General features: G+C 42.7%; 2 protein-coding genes across 2 annotated transcripts; both read left to right on the top strand.

The window, feature by feature from the left end:
* The first annotated feature begins 4,881 nt into the window (after nt 1-4,881).
* Nucleotides 4,882-10,314, top strand: crsp7 (cofactor required for Sp1 transcriptional activation, subunit 7). The gene is made up of 3 exons (XM_071896305.2): nt 4,882-5,149; nt 6,268-6,342; nt 6,443-10,314. Exons 1-3 carry the CDS (start codon nt 5,078-5,080, stop codon nt 8,210-8,212), a joined length of 1,917 nt encoding a protein of 638 aa, XP_071752406.2. The 5' UTR covers nt 4,882-5,077; the 3' UTR covers nt 8,213-10,314.
* A 3,042-nt stretch (nt 10,315-13,356) lies between these two features.
* Nucleotides 13,357-21,077, top strand: cnn2 (calponin 2). The gene is made up of 7 exons (XM_071896312.2): nt 13,357-13,520; nt 16,305-16,426; nt 16,634-16,700; nt 17,193-17,330; nt 17,794-17,910; nt 18,851-18,997; nt 19,548-21,077. Exons 1-7 carry the CDS (start codon nt 13,464-13,466, stop codon nt 19,851-19,853), a joined length of 954 nt encoding a protein of 317 aa, XP_071752413.1. The 5' UTR covers nt 13,357-13,463; the 3' UTR covers nt 19,854-21,077.
* The last annotated feature ends 895 nt before the right edge of the window (nt 21,078-21,972 follow it).

The raw sequence follows: 21,972 nt of genomic DNA, 5'->3' as shown, positions 1-21,972 counted from the left end.
ATTGAAACTAAGTCGTTAAGCATGAAGATACTTTTTTTCCCCTTTTTTACACTTCTTAAAGTTTTAACTGCATCACGTGTTTCTGAATTATGATGCATTTTTGTTATTTTCTGTTGCCTGGTTTTTTTTGTTTGATTGTTTGTTTTTTCCCCCTCGAATGTCCCGGTGAGTAAACGGTTTTAATTCCTATTTTGTGACTGCATGAATCTGAAGACATATTTTCCCTGTTTTGGCTTGGTTTTTATTTCCCTATACTGTACACATTCTTCTTTTTAAAGCAATGTCATGCAAAAAAAAAAATAATGTACTTAAACTAAAAGAGTGAATGGTGGGGTCAGCCTTGTTCAATTTTGTCTAAGTGTTCTGTTTCTCTTGTTTGGTAAAACTGTCTTCTGTCTCCTTTGGTTCAGCGTCATGTGTAGGCTACGTAAGTGCTAAGTCAAATCTAAAAGCATCAGAAATATGGTAATCAGCCTTTTATGCACATGTAGATGCTATTCTTTGGTACTTATTCATTTCTACACTGCTGTATATGTGCTTATGTGCTGTGCAACACCAACCGAATTTTATTCTGTCATGGCAATTCTATAGACTAGCTATGTATATTGCTTTATGCTAGGAACAATGTTTTCTGTGCTTCATGTGATATGATGTCAAAGTGAGAAAATGCACTGAGAATTACTGTGCTGCAATATGTCATTGTGGCTCTATTTTTTCCTCTTCTGGACCTCAGACTTTCTGGTGCGCCTGGAGTTTTTGCAGGTCCTTTTTTTCTGTTACGGTCTTTGTTTGAACTTTTTTGTGATTATGTAGATAACTCTGACTGATGTGTCGCCTGTTACTGCCACCTTTTTATGCACCAATGTTCAGGTGTCCATTGGTGTTACGCCAATGTTTACAGAGACAAGAGTTTACAACAGAGCAATTTTATTGTCTTTCTCTCTACGAAATGCTCCGACGTAGCTGAATACTTTATCTGGAATAACAGACTACATATGAACCATCCGCAGTGTAAATTATGGAGATTGTTTTGTTGTTTATTTGTTTTAAATACAGAATTTAACAGTGCATCAGTTATGTAATTTCAATATTATGGCAAACCAAGTATCCTCATTGTTAAAGGACATGGGCTGTTTCCTGTAGTTTTGAAGTTATAGGAATTATACTTCATTTTGACCTTCATCCACATGCATTTCAAAGACCAGAAAGCACTTTTATTTGATTTGTAGATTTTTACGATGCGGAAATTACCCTATTGACTGCTCCCTGGCATCAAAGTTTCCAAATTTTCAATAGTGCAACAGATGAAACAGCTTTAACTGACATGAATGAGAGACTGACATGAGAATAGGTTCTACTTTCATTACATTTGATTTTGTTTTTACAGTAAATCTGTCAGAAGCACTGTACTTTTTCTCTTTGCTTTCAGCGTTAAGGCAACAGGTGGACCAAAAAGCCAAAGTTAATGAAGCAGCCCTTTAAATCTTTACGTTCAAATTCAATGCACTTATGGGAGAATTATGAGATTTTTTAACCTGTCCTATTAACTGTTGGAACACATCTATTTCCCATTTTATTTTCAAAAGATTTTGTTAGGGTACATGTTATTACACACACAAACTTCGAACTATGAACTTGTCAATGCATTGTTTACATTGAACAGAATTACGTTGTTATTGAAATTCTTGCAGCATAACTTCAGAGATGTGACTGATGTATCCTGCCGGGGAATCTCTTTTCTGCATGATACTGAATTTCAGAATAACTCAAAAAATGCCTTGACATATATTTTGCTTTAAGCAAGTATTTAGCTCTACCTGTGTTTCTTAAACCTCCTGTCATACACTCTCTTGCAGTGAATACTACTGTATGCATCTTCTCTAACTATAATAGTCACCTTTAGGAGAAATAGCAGATATCAAAACTGTACAGTCAGGCTGTAGGCCTTTATGTATAGATTGTCTTAGTGACAGCATGTAAAAAGGGAGACTCAAACTGAATCAGAAAGATGAAACAGAGTCATAGTCATGTATGATCACACAACGGGAAACCCACATGGGACGAGCCACAACGATGAGTCCTCTGTGTGCATTTTGAGGACAGCCCACTGCTGGTTCAAGCCTCATACAATGGCAGCTAAATTGTTATACAATGTATTTTGTTTCAGAGTACAGTACTACTTTATCCAAACACTGCACATGCATTTTACTGCGGTGTTGGGGTGCACTACACCTACAGTGCGCTCACAGCAACAGGACACATTATGCTCATCGAATATGCAAAATCTAGCATTCTGCAGCACAGCTTGGCAAGCCGGTACTCTTTTGAGCTAACCCTTTAAAAACGAATGGATCAAACCTTGCTCTTCAAATTGTGTTTTTTCTATTTCAAAATGTCAAATCAGACCAAAAAAAAAAAATCCAAGTTGGCTGTATATGTGTGCTATATTAAGGATGAAATAAGCTTCTGTTTGAATCGTACCTGATGTATTTTTCTTGTGTGAAGGCTTCTGTCTTTGTATCTTTGCATTATTATTTGTAAATGAAATGAGATTAAATATATCTGAATAAGCAAAGGCTTTTCTCGAGTCTCATTTTGTCATTAGGTGGACTAGTTAGCGGCCCCCACACCTTACATGATTTCGTTTTCCTCGCCCACTCCACAGCTTCGCACCCAGCATCTGCCCTGCCTCCCCCACTCTGTCCAAACCAACAAGGGACGGAGTTGAAACTTGGACATTCTGTATGTGGGATGGGTATGACAAAAGTAACCACCAAGATGGCAGGTGGTAAGATTTCTGGTGAGTCCGCTAGGTGAGGGACGTGAGCGAAGTCTGCGTTACACGTCTCCGCAGTCTCCTGCTAATCACATATTCATGAGGAGGCGGGCCTACGGGTCGATGAGCTGTGCTGTTTTTCTGTCCAATGAACCGTCCCACCAAAACACGATGCTGGTGCATATGCATCGAGCGGACAGCGAAAATTCTGAATATTCATTAATGACCTTCCACATCATGAACACAGGTGGTCTGAGCTGCAGACAGTACTGTCAACAATCTTCCGTAAGTTAAGCATTCTCTTTGGTATCTTGTTTTCTTATTGTGTTTATTCTGTGTTTTTTGTTGATGTTTCATTTTGTTATCAATATTTAATCTTTGCTTGCCCACTCTCAGCACCCATTGCACGCATCCCTCTTGGTTTAGCTCTTCCCAAGGTTTCTTTCTTTTTTTTTTCCTAATTGAAGTTTTTGTTGGGAGTTTTTCCTTGTTCTCATTGCGGGTCGAAGGTTGGGGGATGTTGTTTTTACTCACTGTTTCATAAAGTGGGCGTTGTGAAGCCCTTTGAGACTCTAAGTGTGATTAAGGGCTATACAAATAAAGCTGACTTGACTAGTGTGACAACATAGTTGACACAACAGGCCAGCACAGTGCATGTCGACCTGGAGGCCCGGCCTTAGTCAAGAACATGTAGGAAGAAACACAAAGCAGAAGAGGAGCAGGCCCACCGGAAGGGAAATACACAGGAATAATGCTAAAGTTCATTACAGTTGCCAAGTCACAGTACAGGACTAAACTGGAGAGAGTGTTTGAACTTCCTTCCCCCTCACCTGCCCATGACCTCGACTCCCTCTATTGTCATGTTGAATGGCTGTGGAAAAGCAGGAAAGCTGGACTCTCTCCTGGAACCTTCATACCTTTAGACTCTGCGCAGACAAGCTGGTCCTGGTGTTCCCTGGTGTTAAACCACCCATAAGCAAAGTCCCTACCTGCTTCAAAATAATCACAACATCGCTGCTGCGCTCAAGAAGGACGAACTTACCAGTGTCGATTACTTCAGGCCCGTGGTACTATAATGAAGACTTATGAAAACCTGGTTCTGTTCCATCTCAAAATGTGTCCCGGACTCCTTGACCCCTTGCCTTGAGGGTGAATTGCTCAGTGGACAATGCAGCCAACATGGGCCTAAACGTCCTGAAACTCTCAACCTGGGCCATCGGTTCACAGCATCCTCACATCCTCCATACTTGGCCTCCTCCTGCTGCCTGGGCCAAGCTCTGCTGTGTGGTTCCCCATTAGGAACTGCAGGTCTCCATCTGCTGGTGAAATACTGTAATAGAGCGTCAATATTCATTAGTCATAACCTACATATTGTGATAAACAATATTTAACATTTACTTGAATGTCCCCACTGCTTAAAAAGTGACCACTGTCCATACTAAATCTAACAGGATTATACCATTGTTTAGGTTTTTTTTTAAATAGATTTTGATGTGAGGTTCTCTCCCATAGGAAGACAGAAAGAGAAAATGGCCTATATCGGGGCTGTATGTAACAATAATAGCTGTAGTTATAGCTATAGCCTATATATCACATCCATAAGATTCCTCTAATCTTCGTTGCTGTTGTTTTCCAAATCTTAATCTTTTGGTTAACAAGTAAAAGTGCTCCTAAATTGTGTAACATGATGAATTATCCCCTGTATGTTTTTTTTTTTTTTACATGGTGCTCAGGTGTTTTCAATGCAGCCTATATTTTTTGTAATAGGTACCTTTTTTATTGTGGTTCAGTTGACAAAAACATCTTAGATAGCTAACCCGGCAGAAAGGATTATATACATTTAGGAAGAGACGACCTATTCTATAGACTAGCCTACTTCAAATTCACAAACATTAACAGTTGTTGCCATGGGTGGTGGATTTGTGAAGACACGACGCAGCAGCACCCTAGGTGGACAACGGGCATACCCAGGAGTGTGGGTGGACAGCAAAGATGTTTACTTGGCTACGTGCAGACGTCAAGCGCATTCATCGTATCCCAGAATGCAGTAGGAGGCCGTTGAGATCCAGCAGCTGGTAGTGAGCTACCAGAGCGCCGAGCAGGCAACAGCCAACGGTCAACACAGCACACATTTCCGACTCCATGTGACATATAGCGAGCCGTCTAGCTTACAGGCGACAGAAAAATATGCTGTTCGGCTGCCTGATATATTTTTATAGCGGCTTTTGAGTCTCATCAAGTCACCCGGTTTTCATTTTGGAGGATTCCTCCCTCCATCCTCCGGATCATACCGAACAGGCAATGACAACGGTCTCAGCAACCCCGCAGCAGATGAGGGACCGGCTGCTGCAGGCCATCGACAGTCAGAGCAATGTGAGTAAGCTAGCTAGCTAACGTTAGCTTGTTTACCTGCACTTCAGCAAACTCAACTAGGTAGTTCGTTACCCAACGCTTACATTTCAGGTGTTACATTGTTGTAAAAGTGAATGCGTCCTTCAAATTTAGGTTTAAACCAACATGTCAAATGTCTGGCATGCATTGGTGGAAAGACGCTGGGCACTTGAGTTGACAGCTTGCTAGCTAGCAACAGCGTTACCATGGTTAGGCAGTAATCTGGCGTTGGCTGGCTTATGTAGCATGCTAGCTGTTAGCCTAGCCAAAACACCCAACCGGACTTGGCCTATTTGATGGAAAGGAACGGGTTCGCGTAGCTTTAACGGTATAAACGCATGTAAACGTTTTCCTCTGAAGTATTTATTTTACTGTCGATTCATCTGTATGTTCTGCTGTTTGGTCAGGATTATTCGCTGTAAATCTTTACACGTAACTAAATGATTTCATGTTAACGAAGTGAGGGAGGTAACTCTTGGCTAGATTAGCTACCATTCAGGAAATAGTCGGAGCCTTCCTTCCCAAGTTAGTTAAATGTTAGCGGTAGCCAAATTGGCTAACAGCTAAATCAGTCAACACTTAAACATTGGTTGACTTTCTCGATATGACCAGAAACTCGCACAAACTTAATTTATTACTTTTTGTATCACATTTTTGAACTAATGTCAAACTATAGTAAACGTGTTTGGAGTGATCAAGGTTCCCTGAGTTGACACTTGTCCGTCTTTACTTTTTAACGTCGATCTGTGGCTATCAAGCTAACAGGCAAGCTAACATTTCCTAGCTTGTAAGCTACTCCCTAACTCATACACGTTGCAAACACGGTTGGATAGCTTTGAATTTGTCCAATAACTGGAGTTTTTTAGACATCACATTCATTAAGGAGGCATAATCATCCATGTGAATGTTATTTGTCAGTGTTATCATTTTTCGTTTAACAGTGGTGTTATTAAGAATCTAACTTAACTATGACTTCTAATGTAATTTCCTCTGTAATCTATCATACTAGGCTGGTAACTGAATTAGTTCCTGATGGTGTAATATGGTAAGAATTTGTCTATTCCATAAACAATGTTTTTCTTTCTTAACCCCCCCTGCAGATTTGCAATATGGTGGCTGTATTAGAAGTAATTACCTATCTGGAAAAGTGTCCTATTACCAAAGAAGCACTTGAGGTAAGATACTTGATTCCATATGAACTTTTTTGTTCATTTATCTAGCAGTTCTGTTGCCTAATCTTTCTGTCTGTCTCTCTCACTCTCGTTATTCATACAGGAAACCCGTTTAGGAAAATTGATCAATGATGTGAGAAAGAAAACCAAGGATGAAGACCTTGCCAAGCGTGCTAAGAAACTCTTACGGAACTGGCAAAAGTTGATTGAGCCAGGGCCAGCGGAGACGCCATCATGTGGGCTGGCTGCGAGTGTCCCTGGGTCTACCAATGGTGGTTCTCACCCCTGCAGAACAGATGCCTCTCCCCCTGACATTTCTGTGTCCAAGGGTGTCCCTGAAGTCAAAATCAGAAATGATGTTCACAACACATACTCGCCTAAGGCTGAGAAATCGAGCAGTCGCAAGCGACGAGGAGAACACAGAGACAGTGGAGTGCACTTACCAGAAAAAATCTCAAAGATGTCTTCGTATGATAACTCTGTCTCCCCGCCACCCACCAATGGGATTGCGGGCAGTCCTGATGCCCTGCCCGACCAGGAGGTTGTCCCGTCTCCTGACAGATCTAGGACAGAGCACCTCGAGAATGATAAACACAACCGAATCCCAGTCAACGCTGTCAAGCCTCGCCCCAGCTCCCCTGGAGTGGCCAAACTACCTAGCACTTCCTCTTTGATCAAGGTTGCTGTGATGCAGCAACAGGCCAGATTGGATGAAGGAGGGGGGGGTGTTGGTGGAGGAGGAGGGGGGTATTATCAAGCCAAAAGCCCCCGCGGCCTCACTACCAGCCCCAGGAGCGTGAAACAAGACACAATGACCAAGCGCTCTGCAGCATATGCACCTAAAGTAACGTCTATCCCAAGCCCATCCTCTAGGGGCTCCCCCTTGCCTTCGTCCCAGCCTTTAACCTCCCCAGCCCAAGCGTCTCATGGCGACAGGCTGCCACATTCTTCCCACAGGTCTTCAATGCACTGGGCCGGTTCGTCAGAAGTCCCTTCTCACTGCCCTCGACACGACACAGCAGCAACACTGGAATCCCCATCAGTCTCCCCTCCCCCCTCCCACTCCCAGCTCTCCCAGCACAACTCAGAACTACTCGGACCCTCGTCTGAGGTGGCCACGGCCGTGCCTGACGACGCAGAGGGGGCGATGGACTCCACCTCAGAACGAAAAAGGAGGAAGAAGTACAGGTCTAGAGACTACTCTGTCAACTTAGACGGCCAGAGAACAGAGGATACGACTAAGCCTGTCAGGTTAAAAGAACGCAGGATAACCTTTGACCCTGTCACAGGTCAGATCAAGCCCCTGGTACATAAAGAACCCTCTCAGACAGAGGAAGCCCCCACACCTGACCCTGCTGAGTCCAGGCAGAGGACTGAAAGCTCTGTACAACAGCCCACTGCCCCTGCCCCAGCTCCAGCCCCGGTTCCAGCCCCCCCACCCTCCACCACCACCACCACCACCCCCACCCCCACCCGTAACCCTTTCCAACAGACAAACTGGAAGGAGCTGTCCAGGAACGAAATCATCCAGTCCTACTTGAACCTTCAGAGCAACGTGCTCACCTCCTCGGGGGTCCAGGCCCCCAGTGCACACTTTTTCATGTCCGAGTACCTGAAACGGGAAGAGCGCGACGTCAAGGATGCGCGGAAGACGCACGTTCTGCAGACGGACAGCTCAGTAGGGGAGTTGCCGGGCGTGAGCCGGGAGCTGACGGACGAGGATCTGAACAGGGTACACACACTGCACTGGCCGGGGGTGAACGGTTGTTACGACACCAAGGGCACCTGGTACGACTGGACAGAGTGCATATCGTTGGACCCTCACGGGGACGAAAGCAAATTGAACATCCTGCCATATGTTTGCCTAGACTGAGGAGTCCGGGAAGGCGGCTGTCCTTTCCCGCTCCTTCCTTCGTCTCTCCACAGAGACGGGATACTTTTGTGATTTTGTTTGTCCACTGTGAGTTTGGGGAAGGCCAGGCCTGCTAAACTCCCTCCATGCCTCTCCCTCTGTCAGCGATAATCTATTGAGATTTTGGTATAGAAAGATTATAAAAAGAGAAAATAATAAAAGAATAGTTGAGTTTGTCAAGGGCTGTTTCTGTTTTATTTTTCAAAATGAAAGCCACAGGAATGATGAGGCCCTGTTTGCAGAGTGCTGCTACTAACCTAGAAGGCAAAAAGGAGCGGACAGTATTGCCATGAATGGGATTAGGACACACGCCAGCTGAAATTTCAATGTTCTGGTCAATCTTCTGATTTTTCTAGTGGGTAAAATATGCCACTGTGCATGAATCGCACCCCTATTTCTGGCTCACTGGGATGATGCTGTCCGCTTCTTCATGCCGTCTAGTTACTAACAAGGAATTACAAACCAGGGTTCTATTTGAGGGAAGGCTGGGGTTTAGCTGTTCTGTCCAGACCGCTATGTTGGTGCCCAGAAAGGTGTTGAAAGAGTTCATCTAGCACAGGTAAAGCCGAACATGCCCAGGGTGTGGAAGACTGGAGCATGGTCGGCAGTTACAAGAAGCTTTATGTGAGATATAAAGAGTAAATTATAAATTTCGTATCATGTATGCATCTATTTATTTTGACCTGTTCTTTTTGTGGAAGGTTTATCAAAACAGATAAAGAAACTGTAATTTTTTTTTTTTTTTTTTTTCCCTCCTGTTTGCATCACAATGTTGTTGGCCTGTTCTGCAATGCAAAAGAGGCATAGCATTGTTTTTGCATGGTCTTTCTTTAGGGTTGGCCAATGCATTTGGTCATCAACATTCCATACTCCACCCTTCACCCACTTTCTCTCTCTCTCTATCTCTCTCTCTGTCTTTCTCATCACTGAGCTTCAATATGTCCATGCCATCTCAATTCTCAAGAGCAAAATTATTCAAACAAGTTACTTGGTTTCAAATGGTTCAGTCAAAATAGCGTGGTGCTAAATCAGTATTTTTTTCTCCAAATTTGTTCATGTGATATGTATTTCTCGTCACCCACTAATCCTCTCCCCAGCCGAAAATATGAAAGAATGTCAAATCAGATGGTGCTGATGCGTAACTGCATTTTGAGGTGAAAAAAAGAGAAAATGATTGAATGCTGTAACTCACTTTGTTTCCATTCCTTTAGATATCGTTTGCCTTCTGGAATTCCATCACAAGATTTTTTTCAAAACTTTAAACAGCCTTAGTGAATGTACAGGATTGAGACCTTGTATGCACTTGTACATAAGTTGACAACTTGTTGGTCATTTCATTATTGACTTGATCAAAGTGTGTATAGTGAATGATGCTCCCGCAAGTTCCAATTTTGTGTACATAGCTTATTCAGACACACATCAAAAGTTATTTTTGAATCTATTTTGTGGGATTTTAGAGACATGTAGGATGGCATCTGAGGTCGCATTTCTTTTGCTTCCATGTTTTTAATAAATCAAGCATAAAACCGAGAGAGAGAGGGAGGGAAAGTTGTGCACATCAGACATTCTTGATGTTTTCCATGCGACAAAAACATGAGTAATACGGATTAGGTTCTTGGTTTCCTTTTATACTCATCTTTCACTACCACTTTTGCTCACATATGATATGACTTAGTTTATGATCGGACTCTGTACAACCTGTGTATTCGTTCACTCAGTCATTCATCCCTACCAATGTGCCTTGGTAAATGGTGAATCTGGATTTGCTTCCGCATATAACATGCCTGTCCTTGGAGCTAGGTTTATGTGTGAGGATTCCAAATTCCATGATCAATATAACGCTGGTATATGCACCGTTTATTTTACTTTTTTTACACTGATCCAGTATGGGTAAAATTGCAGACAATGAGACACCGCACAATAGCAAAGCGCGCAATAAAGGAAAGTGCTAAAGAAAAGTCGATGAGAATCTGGTTTCTGGAGTTTTGACTGGGGCATCTTTATTTGTTCAGTGTTTAACAACATCTCTCAATGGTTTGAAAAATAAAATGATCTAAATTCTCTGCTCAGTCGACCGACTCATCTTTCGTGCATCTTTTACAATTGTGTGAAAGTCTATTTAGTTGATACTATGCGGTCGAACTGAACTGTCTGTGTCTGCCTTTTGTTCTGAGATGCATTGTAGCAGTTTGGAGATGCTGTCAAATGGTTGGAGAAAGTATGGATGAGTAATTTATTGTACTTACTCCTTTCATCCATAGGGGGGTGCAAGTTGTCCGTATTTCTCCATTGTCTGGGTAAACTACAGTATATCTCAGTGGTGAGAGCAGGCACTTGCAATTCAGTGGGACTTATTTCATTAGTCTAGTGTGGGACGCTGAAAAAACGTCCCTGTGTGTCCGAAAGTGTCATTTCTGATTTTAAAAAGCACTATTCTAACCGGGTGCATGCCCTGCATGATGTCTACAGGTCACTACATGTCTGTTGCACCCAGGGGTGTCACAACGACGTCACTCCTTGCCATGACTCAGTGAGTTGACCTCATCAGATGTCTAGGTGAGTAACTGCCATCACCTCTGGTGTCTTGTCTCTCTCAGACTGAATCACTCTCCTCCGCACCTGGATGATGTAATCACCTGCAATACAATCTAACCTCAGAGGAAATACAGCTGTGTTTATGACCAGCCACGTCATCAGAGACTGAGGAGAGGCACCGGTGATGACGACATCCTTCCTCTCTTCTTCAGCTTTTGATCTTCTCCCATCTTCTCTTCTTAGAATCAGTATTAACCTTTTCTCTATAGCGAGACCCAAGAGTGCAGATTTCACTCCAACCAAAACACTACAGCAGCTGATTAGTTTCCTCCATTCTGGTTGAAGGTGTGCAATTCACTGAAATCAGCTTGATGCATTGATTGGTTGGAAAGAAAACCTGCATGCTCCTGGGCCTCGTTGGCAAATAGAAAAACAAATCTCTGCTTATATCTGAGATACTGTAGGTCAGCAGGAAGTATATGCCTCTGGGTGCTTTGAAATGTATCGATGAGGAAACCCTGTCAGTGTCCCTGGAAGAGACATTCCCTCTGGTTCCTTTTAGAAGATATTTTAAGTGGAAGCCAAATCAGTCTAGACATCTGTGGGTCCCTGAAACGGAAACACTCATTTCTGTCCATGATGGCTCCCAGCTGAATTCCCTCCACTTGTCACCTTTATGCAGGTGTCACATTACCCAGATGAAGACTCCAGAAGAAGCCACTGAATGTATCCATGGCCTCATAGCTGAACCAATTGTTCATTTTATCATGTTAAAGTAGACTCTGTAACTGCATCTGTGGCCATTACACTTCCCTGGTTGTTGCCTAAAGCACTATTGTCCTTAACTAGGTTACAGGCTGGTCTGGAAACCGGCCTGGTATGTGTCACAGTCAGTAGCCGAGGTGTTGCCTGTTTTGTAAATACCTGTGTAGTGGCAACATATAGGCTACCTTTGTTTACCAAGTGAATAGAGCATCTATCTGTTGTATTGCTTCATGGTATTCAGATATCAGGAATGTCACTAAGGACAATTAAAGAATGTTACATTGTCATTTAAATAGAGCGGATCTGAAGTGAGCATGTGCGTTGGCAACAGTGTCTCGACTCTTCTGTTAGACTAGAGTGTGATCTCAGAAGAATACTGAGTCAGATAAATTGTAACTGAAGGTCTGGAGGCAGTGATACTGTTGCTACATATTTGCAACACTTTAACTACAACACTTCAACTACTTTTCCTCTTCAAATAAAACCTATTGCCCCTGCTTAACTCAAGTCAAGTTTGTTTATTTATGTAGCCCTTTCTCACAAGCATGCCTCAGAGGACTTTACAGAGAAAGAGCCTATCTAGATCTAACTGATCAACAATCAATCCATCTTAGAATGATACAAGACAAACACAAGGAAGCAGAGCAAAGCACAAGACACACAGGAGCACAAACCTTTTAATGCAAAAAGAAAAAAAAAATCAACATGACTGTTTTTCTTTTTTGTTGCCCTTTACTGTGAACAGAACAGAAGTCACCTGGCCTCTGTAGACACGAATTTGCTTCATATTGACAGTTTATTAAGAATCTAAAGGGTCGACTTAAGTTTTCTGCTATAGTCTCATTTTCTAATTCAGAGCTTTGTAGATTCTCATCATTCCAAAGTAGTTCAAAACCCCTGGAATGAGCAGCAGAGGTTCATTTATTATCTAAAAGCTGGCTCGGTAGCACTACCATTACGTCACCCCAGTAGCTCATTGTACTTTGTTAAGTTCCTCAAAACTTTTTTCTCCCCCGACGGTGACTCAAGAAAGTGCGACGGCCAGACTCGGCTGCTGCGCGTCTGGCATGCAGGGTGGGACCGGTGGAGCACTCCCACCATTCAGGAATTTGGGAAGTTTCATTCCATATAAGGAGTTTTTGATATCAATCGCGACCTAAGGAAGGGAAGGGGAAAGGTGGAGCCTAGAATCGATTAACGAAGCGGACAGCCGAAGAGGCTGCAGCGAAGCGAGAGTGTTCGCTTCTGCCTACTTCCGTCGTCGTTACTCTTTTTTTGGCATGGGGAAGGAATGAATGAATGTCTATATGGAGTCCAGGAGTGTCCGTTCTGTGGGGGAAACTATATTTTGTTGCAGCAAAGTTTTAACTCTTGTGCAAGGCATGCTATTGTGTGCACACAATACACACAATGTGCACGTGAGTTGCATAAAAAGCATGCAAATAGATATAAAACATTTGCACATAAGCGCTCTAAGAGGTATAACGTCTATTGTTCTAAGTGCAACTAATGCTCCTATTTCATGCATGCGCAGTATGATGTCTGATGTTAGCAATAAATATTCATGAAGATTATTGAGCTGCTGTGCACATTAGCTAGCTGTCCTGCTAGCTGAATATTCATTAATATTCTAAATTTTAGACAGTTGTGCGCATGTGTGAGATGATTTCCCGCCTCTGTTGGCCAAGGCTCCACAGTTTGGAACAGGACGTGAACTATCTTGACAGGTGAGTGACGATCTTTGGTAGCCGTCTGTGGGAGCGCTCTAATTGGTGGCCCGTAAAAGAGAAAGGAAGTATTTAGTTCACTCCGAGGTTTCATTGGAAGAGAAAGTTAAGAGATTATTTAGCGCAGTTTTTATTCTCAAGCAGGACTTCTTTCACTCACAAAGTAAATCGACAAGTCACTGACAATGGCTAGCTTTAATAAAGGTCCCGCCTATGGATTTTCTGCGGAAGTCAAAAACAAGGTAAGTAAGACATAGGCTATATATTTCCATAGATGTGAGGTAAATTATATCCAACTGTTCTCTCCATCATCCACTTTGAGTAAATTTCATGATGCGTTATTGTAGAGATGATTCACCTGGCCTCCATTTTGATTTGCATATAACAGGTTCAAAAGGTAGAGAGAGGTGGACGGAAAGATCATCAAAGAGCTGGAAATTATTTTAAAGAGTTCAACATAGTTTGCTTCGTCACGGTAAAAAAAACTAGGCCCATATTTATTCCAGTTTTCCATCTTCAAATGCAGACTATTAATTCTACCATGTAGGAGACTCACTTAAAAAGCAGACTATGGGCGTTGTCCCTCTTGGCAAAGAAGTATGTCGTTGTGGCAAAATTTGTTATCCCCGTTTCCAGCATTTTCTGTTCCGGGTGCAGCCGGCTGCCCGGCGTTGTGATGCGCATTAGCACATAATGTAATTCACCTATTAGTCCCTGGAATGGAAGCCGCCCATCCTCGTTATTGTCTTCCCTGATTCTTGTTATGACTTCGTTGAAATACCAAAGATACTCTCCTACTCCTCCTTGTGCTGAGGTGCCGTGCTATTCAACATGAGCAAACTTCTGTCTGACTGTTCACCGCTCAAACCGAGTCAAATCTGTAAGAATGAAGCAAAGATAAAGAATTATCAAGAGAGTTGTCATCCTATAGCCGAAATCAAGACCTGTGTGGATTGTTGTCGCACAAACAAAGCAAAGCAAACCGTGTCTCCAAAAGGGCCCAGCTCTTTGGTCGTGTGTAACTTTGTAGACAGCAGCCTCGATGGGGTAAAAGCACCTTGTTTATTTGGATCTGTCTGCAGAGATCTGTGCACATCCGGATCCACTTAAAATACCAGCGTTGATTCTGGAGATTAGGTTCCTGCAGCGCCTGGGCCCGTGTGTGTGTGTGTGTGTGTGTGTGTGTGTGTCTCCTAGAGATAAAACGCACTGAGCTGCACAACCTTGACAACTTTTCCCAGAACGCTAAGGAAATAAGGAATGATCTGTCCCTTTCTTACTAGTGTTATAGCACTGTAAAGCTACTATACAGGGTGATTTTGAAACTCTGCAGGGAGCCTCTATTTGATCTCAAAGAGAAACCATGTTTTCTTGTTTAAACTTTGTTCTCTTTGCTTGTCATGTAGTCAAAGATCAGAAATACAAAAGAGAACATAAACTGCAGCTCCAAGTTGACTAAAGTTGTCTGTCTAGCCATAGGGATGTTAAGGGTGTTTAGGTCAGTCTGCCCCCTGACACATACCAACGTGTCTTTGACCCACCATCAGCTGATTTACCGTTCAGTTTGCATTCCTCGGCTGTGCCCTTGTATGGGAGCGAGAGGGTCCTGTCCCCCCCCCCCCCCCCGTGTGCTGGACTTAAAGAAAAGACATCAATTTCCTCTGTCTCACTGGTGATGTCCTTGAGGGGAGAGCTGAAGAGATGCTGAGCTGAGTGGTATTTCCTGCCACTGGTGACGTAGCCTCCTCTGTGCAATGTGCGGCATTTAAGGATTTGCACTTTTCCTCCCTCCCTCCCTCCCCTCTCCTTCCCTAGAACTGCTAGATACTGAAAATACGGGGAAACGTCGCAAAGGCTTGGATACTGAATTCAAAGCAGGCCAGCTGCGATACGCGACATTCTTGAGTGTTACCGCGGTCATTCATTGGATAAATACACACTGTTGTCTCCCCTTATTGCCTCATTCAACTCTTTTATCCAAGCACTGTGGGGCAAATTCCTTGAGTTCAGCTTGTCTCTCTAAATTACATCTGTAGGATTCTTTGTGGGCAATTAAACTAGCCAGTGTTGTTTTTAATATGGGGATAACCGAATGAAGCAAATGTAATTAGAAGACAGACAGACATTCCTTAGGAATACAACCAACTGTGAGCCGAGTGCAGCCAACTCGTACATGGCATGTTATTCTGTGGTTCAGTTAGTTTCTCAGAGCCCCGGGGACAGAAGGAGACTGTTTGCCTTGGAGAGAGTTTGCTTGGAGTCACTCAACTTCATATCTTGTACATTTCTTCTCCTCCAGTAGAACTCTATAGTTTTTGTCGGTGATTATTTTTGCAGTTCTGGTTTTAGCATTGCTTTCCTGTTTGTCACACAACAGCCTGTTGTGTGACCATGCGCTTCCTGAACGGCCTCTTTCGGTGCCAGTTTAGTATGTGTCTCACACTTACATTATTGATCAGAAGGTTTATAAATCAAAGTAACACGTCAATAACACCCTCACTAGAAAGTCAATCTGTTTTGCCATGGTAAGTCCCATAAAAACCCACCCTCCCCTTTTCAACAGCTACCTTCCTGTGCTTCAGGGGAGAATTTAGCAGTTTACCAAACAGGATGTTCTTGTATATGTGTGTGTGTGTGGGGTCATGTCAGTGTCACCCTATACGGCTGAAAAAGCACAAAAACCCTCTTTAGACGTAACATACCACATTGGGGCAAACTGAAATTTAAAGATGACCATGAAACATGATTACATCCAGTCACAATAAACTTCTGAGGACAAATAATTAACATAGGCTTCGCAATATTATCCAAAGTTCTGTGAATACTATAAACACAGCTCAGTTATCACATCAACGTTTTGTCTTGTTACTTTTTGATAGTGCCATTCTCTTTCAAGACTCACTATGAATGCTCTTTAAAGATATATATACCCCTCCCCCCCCCCCCCCATTATTTAACAAATTACCTACTGGCTATTCTAGCTACCCGTGGAACACATTTGACCTTTGACCTCTCTGCCCAATCAGATTGCTCAGAAGTACGACCTTCAGAAGGAGGAGGAGCTGAGGATCTGGATCGAGGACGTGACCGGCTCTAGCATCGGCCCTGACTTCCAGAAAGGCCTGAAGAACGGAGTCATTCTGTGCGGGTAAGCGACTGTTCATCTGTACTCCCAAACTGCATGCATCATCTGTGATCCCGTTTTCTGTTTCATTTGTGGAGTCACATGAAGCATTGCTGCGTCTCATGAAACAACCATGAGTGCATTGATCTCCCATTTCATTATCTACGGTCCTGTTTTTAAAAAGGGGAAATGAAATATCTCTTTTTGTTCCTCTTTGCTTCTGTCTCACAGCCTGATCAACAAACTTCAGCCAGGCTCTGTGAAAAAGATCAACCAGTCATCAATGAACTGGCATCAGGTGAGCTGGTTGATGGCATGGGTGTGGGTTGAACTAATTTAGGGTGTGGTGAAATTATTCTAATTGTGTTATGATAATGTCACTTTGTGCCTTTTCTAACGCCAATTTATTGACACTAGTGGCAATACTGCATGCAGCTACAGACCTACATTCATGCATAGTTACCAAATGGTTCCCTCTGCTATGAAAATGTGCTTTGGATGCCAGTACACTGAATCATGCCAAGTCATGATCACACTTGTATGTTGGCTGTGTTTTTGTTCTGCTTAGAAGTTATGTGAGCTGCTTCTGAAACTGGTTTCTTTACTGATGTGAATCATTTAAGATGGCTGAATATTGCACACACAGACACTTCCAGGCGTGTGAATGCAGCTTTTCAATCAGGAAATTAAGACGCTATGCAAACAGAGAAGGAGCATGTGAACACACCTCCTTAATCCTAAATCCTGCATACACACTGTTGTTGATCCTGTTTGTGTCGTGTGGTTTCAGCTGGAGAACTTGACGAACTTCATCAAAGCCATCACAACGTACGGCCTGAAGCCTCATGATATCTTCGAGGCCAACGACATTTTTGAGAGCGGGAACATGACGCAGGTCCAGACAACGCTGCTCGCCCTCGCTGGCATGGTGAGACTCATATTATCAGACGCTGGTACTGGAAGGAAAGGATAAGGTTTTCCTAGCGTGTCTGTAGCAGTACACAGTGAAGGAATGTACCTCTTGTTTTTGTAGCATAATGCAGAGTAAAGTTTTCCTGCTGGACTCACAGCAGAAGTATGGCAAAAATGTGTGCATGTCAAAACGTTTGTCAGATGGATGAGCTTGTCTTGCACCTGAACACGTATGGGAACAATATGTCTTAAGTTCACTGTGCAAACATGCCGTTTCAAAGTTTGATGTTTTGTACAACACATGAATGCTGTATTGGAAATATGTTTGATACAATATAGTAATTCAACTGATCCAGGATGATATACTTGGTGTATATTCCCTCAGTTTAATAAGAGGCTTACAGGATGATAATAACCTACTGAGGTAACATTTTGTGGATATCCAACATGACAACTCTCTGCACTGTATCTTCTCCTAGGCCAAGACCAAGGGCTGCCAATCACGGGTGGACATTGGAGTGAAGTACGCTGACAAGCAGCAGAGATCGTTTGATGAGGAGAAGCTGAAGGCTGGACAGTGTGTCATTGGACTGCAGGTAGAGTTAGTTTAAAATGCAAAGAGAGCCAGGAGGAGCTGAGATCTGGCTCCTAAAATCTCGGATTCTGCACCCAAACCAGTGAAAGCTGAACTCTCCTATACAATTCAGCTTAAAATCAGGAGCAGGATCTCCTTACCTCTAACATTCCTTTATTTAAGCTTTGCTTGCCAGTGTTAATAATGTACTTTTCATTTATTTATGACAACTTAATTTGATTGTTAACCTTGATTAACAGTCAAATACATCATATTATATGTGACTGTTTAAAGTTTAAACTGTAGCTTATGTCAACACATGGTGCACTGAGGTGAGGGTGATACTCATGGATGTGGTTGATCAGATGATCCAGTGTCAAATAACAAATTAGTCTCAGGATGCCATACCCTCAAAACCAAACCACATGAAAACAACAAAGTATTTGACATGGTTGTAAAATATTACTCCACAAAATCCGACTTGAGTTTAGCTCGTATGTGTTGGTATGTCAGATGTATGTCAGTTCACGTGTTTGCAAAGTGACGCTCTCTGCCGCATGGCGAAACTATTGCGAAACCAAACATTGTCCCGGTCTCCTGTCAAGCAGACCGTGCTTCTGTGTAAAAGAGCTGCTCATTGTTCTCAGCGCCTCCCCAAGCCTGTCTGTTTTGTTGCTGTTGCCATCACACCAAGCAAGATGTCAAAAAGAGATATGAGGGCTACCTAAACAGAGAGAAAAACACACAATGCAACTGACTGTTTTACAGCTTCCTTTGAATATACTGTAGCCGTGGATGACAACTGACTGAAGGTTAAAAGCATACATTGGGCCATTGTTTGCGTGGTATTGCATACTTTTAGGAAAATGACTTGCCTTGCAGTAATATTACTGCAATATTGTGTGACATTGTATTGTACATACCGGTAAATGATAGATTTATTTTGCTGTTTGTCTCTTTAGATGGGGACCAACAAGTGTGCCAGCCAGGCAGGTATGAATGCGTATGGCACCAGGAGGCACCTGTACGACCCCAAAGCTCACATCCAGCCCCCCATGGACAACTCCACCATCAGTCTGCAGATGGGCACCAACAAGGGTGCTAGCCAGGTACTGTAGCGTATTTCCTACTTGTCATGAAGCCTAAAGGACCACAGTGGAAATAAACTTTAGGGCTTTAGGGGCTTTGAGCCATCAGTTATGCCCCATCCTTCCATTGCTGCCATAGCTTTTGATGTAGTAGAATAATCCATTCGCATTTTCTAGGAAAGTAGTTTGTTTTGTTGTATTCAGGGCAGCAAAAGAAATGCCCTGTAACCCAGCCTGGTTCTGGTTCTGCTCTGGTCCTGTTGTGGTGAGCGGACTGGTATTCATGTTTAGTCTCGTAACAAGCTGCAGGCTGCTGGATTGTTCCCAACAAAAGGAAAGTTGACACTCAATCTCTTTGGCCTAGAAGTCAGCTTGGCCCCAGTTCCAATACTGTGCGTGCAATGACAAAGCAATGATACTGCTGAGAATCCCGAGACCTGGATGTTTGCAATCTGCAGTTTGGTTGGGACTTGTCAATGTCTGTATTCTGTATTCAGGAAAAGTAAATAAAGTGTCTCTGTATCTCCCTTATTTCTGTCTCTGCCTCTCGCTCTCTCTCTCTCCCCACCAGGCCGGCATGACGGCCCCGGGGACCAGGCGCGCCATTTACGACCAGAAGCTGGGCACAGACAAGTGTGACAACAGCACCATGTCCCTGCAGATGGGATACAACCAGGGAGCCAACCAGAGCGGGCAGAACTTCGGCCTGGGGCGGCAGATCTACGACGCCAAGTACTGCCCCAAAGGCGCCGAGGGCGAAGAGGACCAGAACGGGGCCGGCGGCGCCCGCGAGTACATCCCGGACTACCAGGACGAGGGTTACCAAGGTTACCAGGAAGAGGAGCAGGTGTACCAAGATGACGGGACTGATTATTAGGAGGAAGGCCAGAGGCGAGGAAGGGAAGGAGAGGTTGTATAAAGGAGGCGTGATCAGAAAAACTGAAGAAAACCTCAAGGCAGGCTTTTTATTTTTATATTCATTGGATGTTTCACCATTTTATTGGGTGGTATCCTTTTTAGTATTGTATAAAATTGTCCTCTTACCCCTCTTTGTGCAAAACCGACATTACACATATCACTTTTTTTATTTTATTTTAGTATTTTTTTTACATTGCTTTTGAAAAGGCTATTGTGTTTGGAGTGTTACCACAAAAGCCAGTATTTTGGCTGAGCGGAGAGTAGTTTTTGTATCCCAGGGAGTTTTTTTAATGTGCCAAAGCTCCACTCTGTATTTCTCCTTGTTCAATGTTTTTTTTATCTGACCCGTTGGTTACATTAAGGGAAATCCCTAGGGTTATGCAAGGGCAACATGAAAATGAAAATGAAAGATTAGGGAGTTTTTGTATTGACTTTATAAAAAGTGTTTTTAAAGAGATCAAAACACCTGAGCTTGTATTTATCCCTAATAGCTGTATCCTCTGTGTAAACAACATAAATTGTATTTCTTTCATGTGAATGAATAGACAAGCATTTGTTTCTGTTTGTTACTGCTTGCATCCATTCAGTATTGCTCATTGACATACTGTAAGCAGTTTTTGGTTGTTTGTTGAGACAGATGAGGGAACAAAATGGATTTGTGGGAACACACCACTGTCTTACCATGCTACTCTGTCTCTACTCTTTCTCATTTCTGTCTTTTGTTTCCTGTGTAATATTTTTTTTTTTTTTTTTTTTTTTTTAGAGAGGAAATATTTCCTTTGTTTGCATAACCGGTCCAACTGGAGCCAAGCTTGTTTTCTTTGGATTAAAGACATTGAAAAAAAAAATTCCTCAAAATATACTCTAGTGAAGTTTTCTACATTCCAAGCAAGAATACTGGATTCTTTTTTTTTATCAGTGTATAATGTTTCAATGAATCATGCTTAAATAATGGTTGATGCGTGGACCAATCATACGATTATATTTGATCATATAAGGTTATTATTTATGCATATTTGTGATTTAAATGTAGGCTATTTTGTACCTTGACTCTGAATAACATTTGGTATTGGACTATAGTTTTTCTTCTGGATCCATCGTTTTGTTTTTGATAATGGAAAAAAAAAATGAGTTGAGAAATATGTTTTTGTGAATAAAGTGTAATAAAGATGTACATTCATTATCTGATGTGTGGTTTGATTTGTAACGAGCACAGATCCTGTACAGACCCACGGTGCATGTGTTCAATTCAACTCAATGCACTGAAGCATTACGACACGGTTATCGGTTAAACAATTCCACTAACGTCACTTAAATACCACTGGTAATGACGTTACCTAACGTTAAAGTTTGTATGGCAACGGAAGATATGGATGTATGTAAATTAACGGCAGAGAGTGGGACTCAGTGTGGGAGCAATGCTCGGCTAGCGTGACACGTTTATCGGTTAAATTACCTATTCCACGTTTATCGGTTAAATTACCTATTCCACGTTTATCGGTTAAATTACATATTCCACCAACGTCACACACCACAGGTAATAACGTTACCTACCGTTAAAGTTTGCAGGACAGCAGAAGATGTGAATATCTGTAAATTGACAGCGAAGAGTGTGGCTCAATGTGGCATTTAGCCCATAGGCGAGAGACGCCCTCTAGAGGCCATCTCACGAAGCGACATCTCACTAAGCGTTACCTGACTACCTGACTGACTGACTGGCTGCGCTGTGGGAAAAACTGGCAACTGTTTTCAGTTAGGCCCGCATTCCTTGTGGAAAACTCCACCCTCTGATACTTTTTACACTGTTATAAATCATCAATCTGTTATGTTCAATGCATTCCAGGAGTTCTTTTGTGATGAAGTGCTAGAACTTATTTTTATGTTGTACCCACGTTCCCTTAACCTGCCTCGTCTGCTTGTACTTCAGTTAGTTATTTCCTACATTTCCCAGAATGCCTTTCAACAACCCCCAGTCTGAACTTCTTGCGTTCAGCTGTGGATTTTATGTGCAGATGGAGAGAGCGATAGAGATACAGATAGTGATAGTAAGACAGTGAGTTTGAGTCACATCCCTTATT

This window comes from Centroberyx gerrardi, chromosome 13, assembly GCF_048128805.1.
Source record: "Centroberyx gerrardi isolate f3 chromosome 13, fCenGer3.hap1.cur.20231027, whole genome shotgun sequence".
NCBI lineage: Eukaryota > Metazoa > Chordata > Actinopteri > Beryciformes > Berycidae > Centroberyx > Centroberyx gerrardi.
The sequence above is the reverse complement of the archived record's forward strand: the minus strand, read 5'-3'. Positions and strand labels throughout refer to the sequence as shown.

What these genes read in the sequence shown, in the direction of transcription:
- crsp7 (XM_071896305.2), top strand. Translation starts at nt 5,078, where the DNA reads ATGACAACGGTCTCAGCAACCCCGCAGCAGATGAGGGACCGGCTGCTG. An exon ending in CCATCGACAGTCAGAGCAAT is followed by an intron (nt 5,150 to 6,267) that starts GTGAGTAAGCTA and finishes CCCCCCCTGCAG; the next exon opens with ATTTGCAATATGGTGGCTGT. An exon ending in TTACCAAAGAAGCACTTGAG is followed by an intron (nt 6,343 to 6,442) that starts GTAAGATACTTG and finishes TTATTCATACAG; the next exon opens with GAAACCCGTTTAGGAAAATT.
- cnn2 (XM_071896312.2), top strand. Translation starts at nt 13,464, where the DNA reads ATGGCTAGCTTTAATAAAGGTCCCGCCTATGGATTTTCTGCGGAAGTC. An exon ending in TGCTCGCCCTCGCTGGCATG is followed by an intron (nt 17,331 to 17,793) that starts GTGAGACTCATA and finishes ATCTTCTCCTAG; the next exon opens with GCCAAGACCAAGGGCTGCCA. An exon ending in AGTGTGTCATTGGACTGCAG is followed by an intron (nt 17,911 to 18,850) that starts GTAGAGTTAGTT and finishes TTGTCTCTTTAG; the next exon opens with ATGGGGACCAACAAGTGTGC.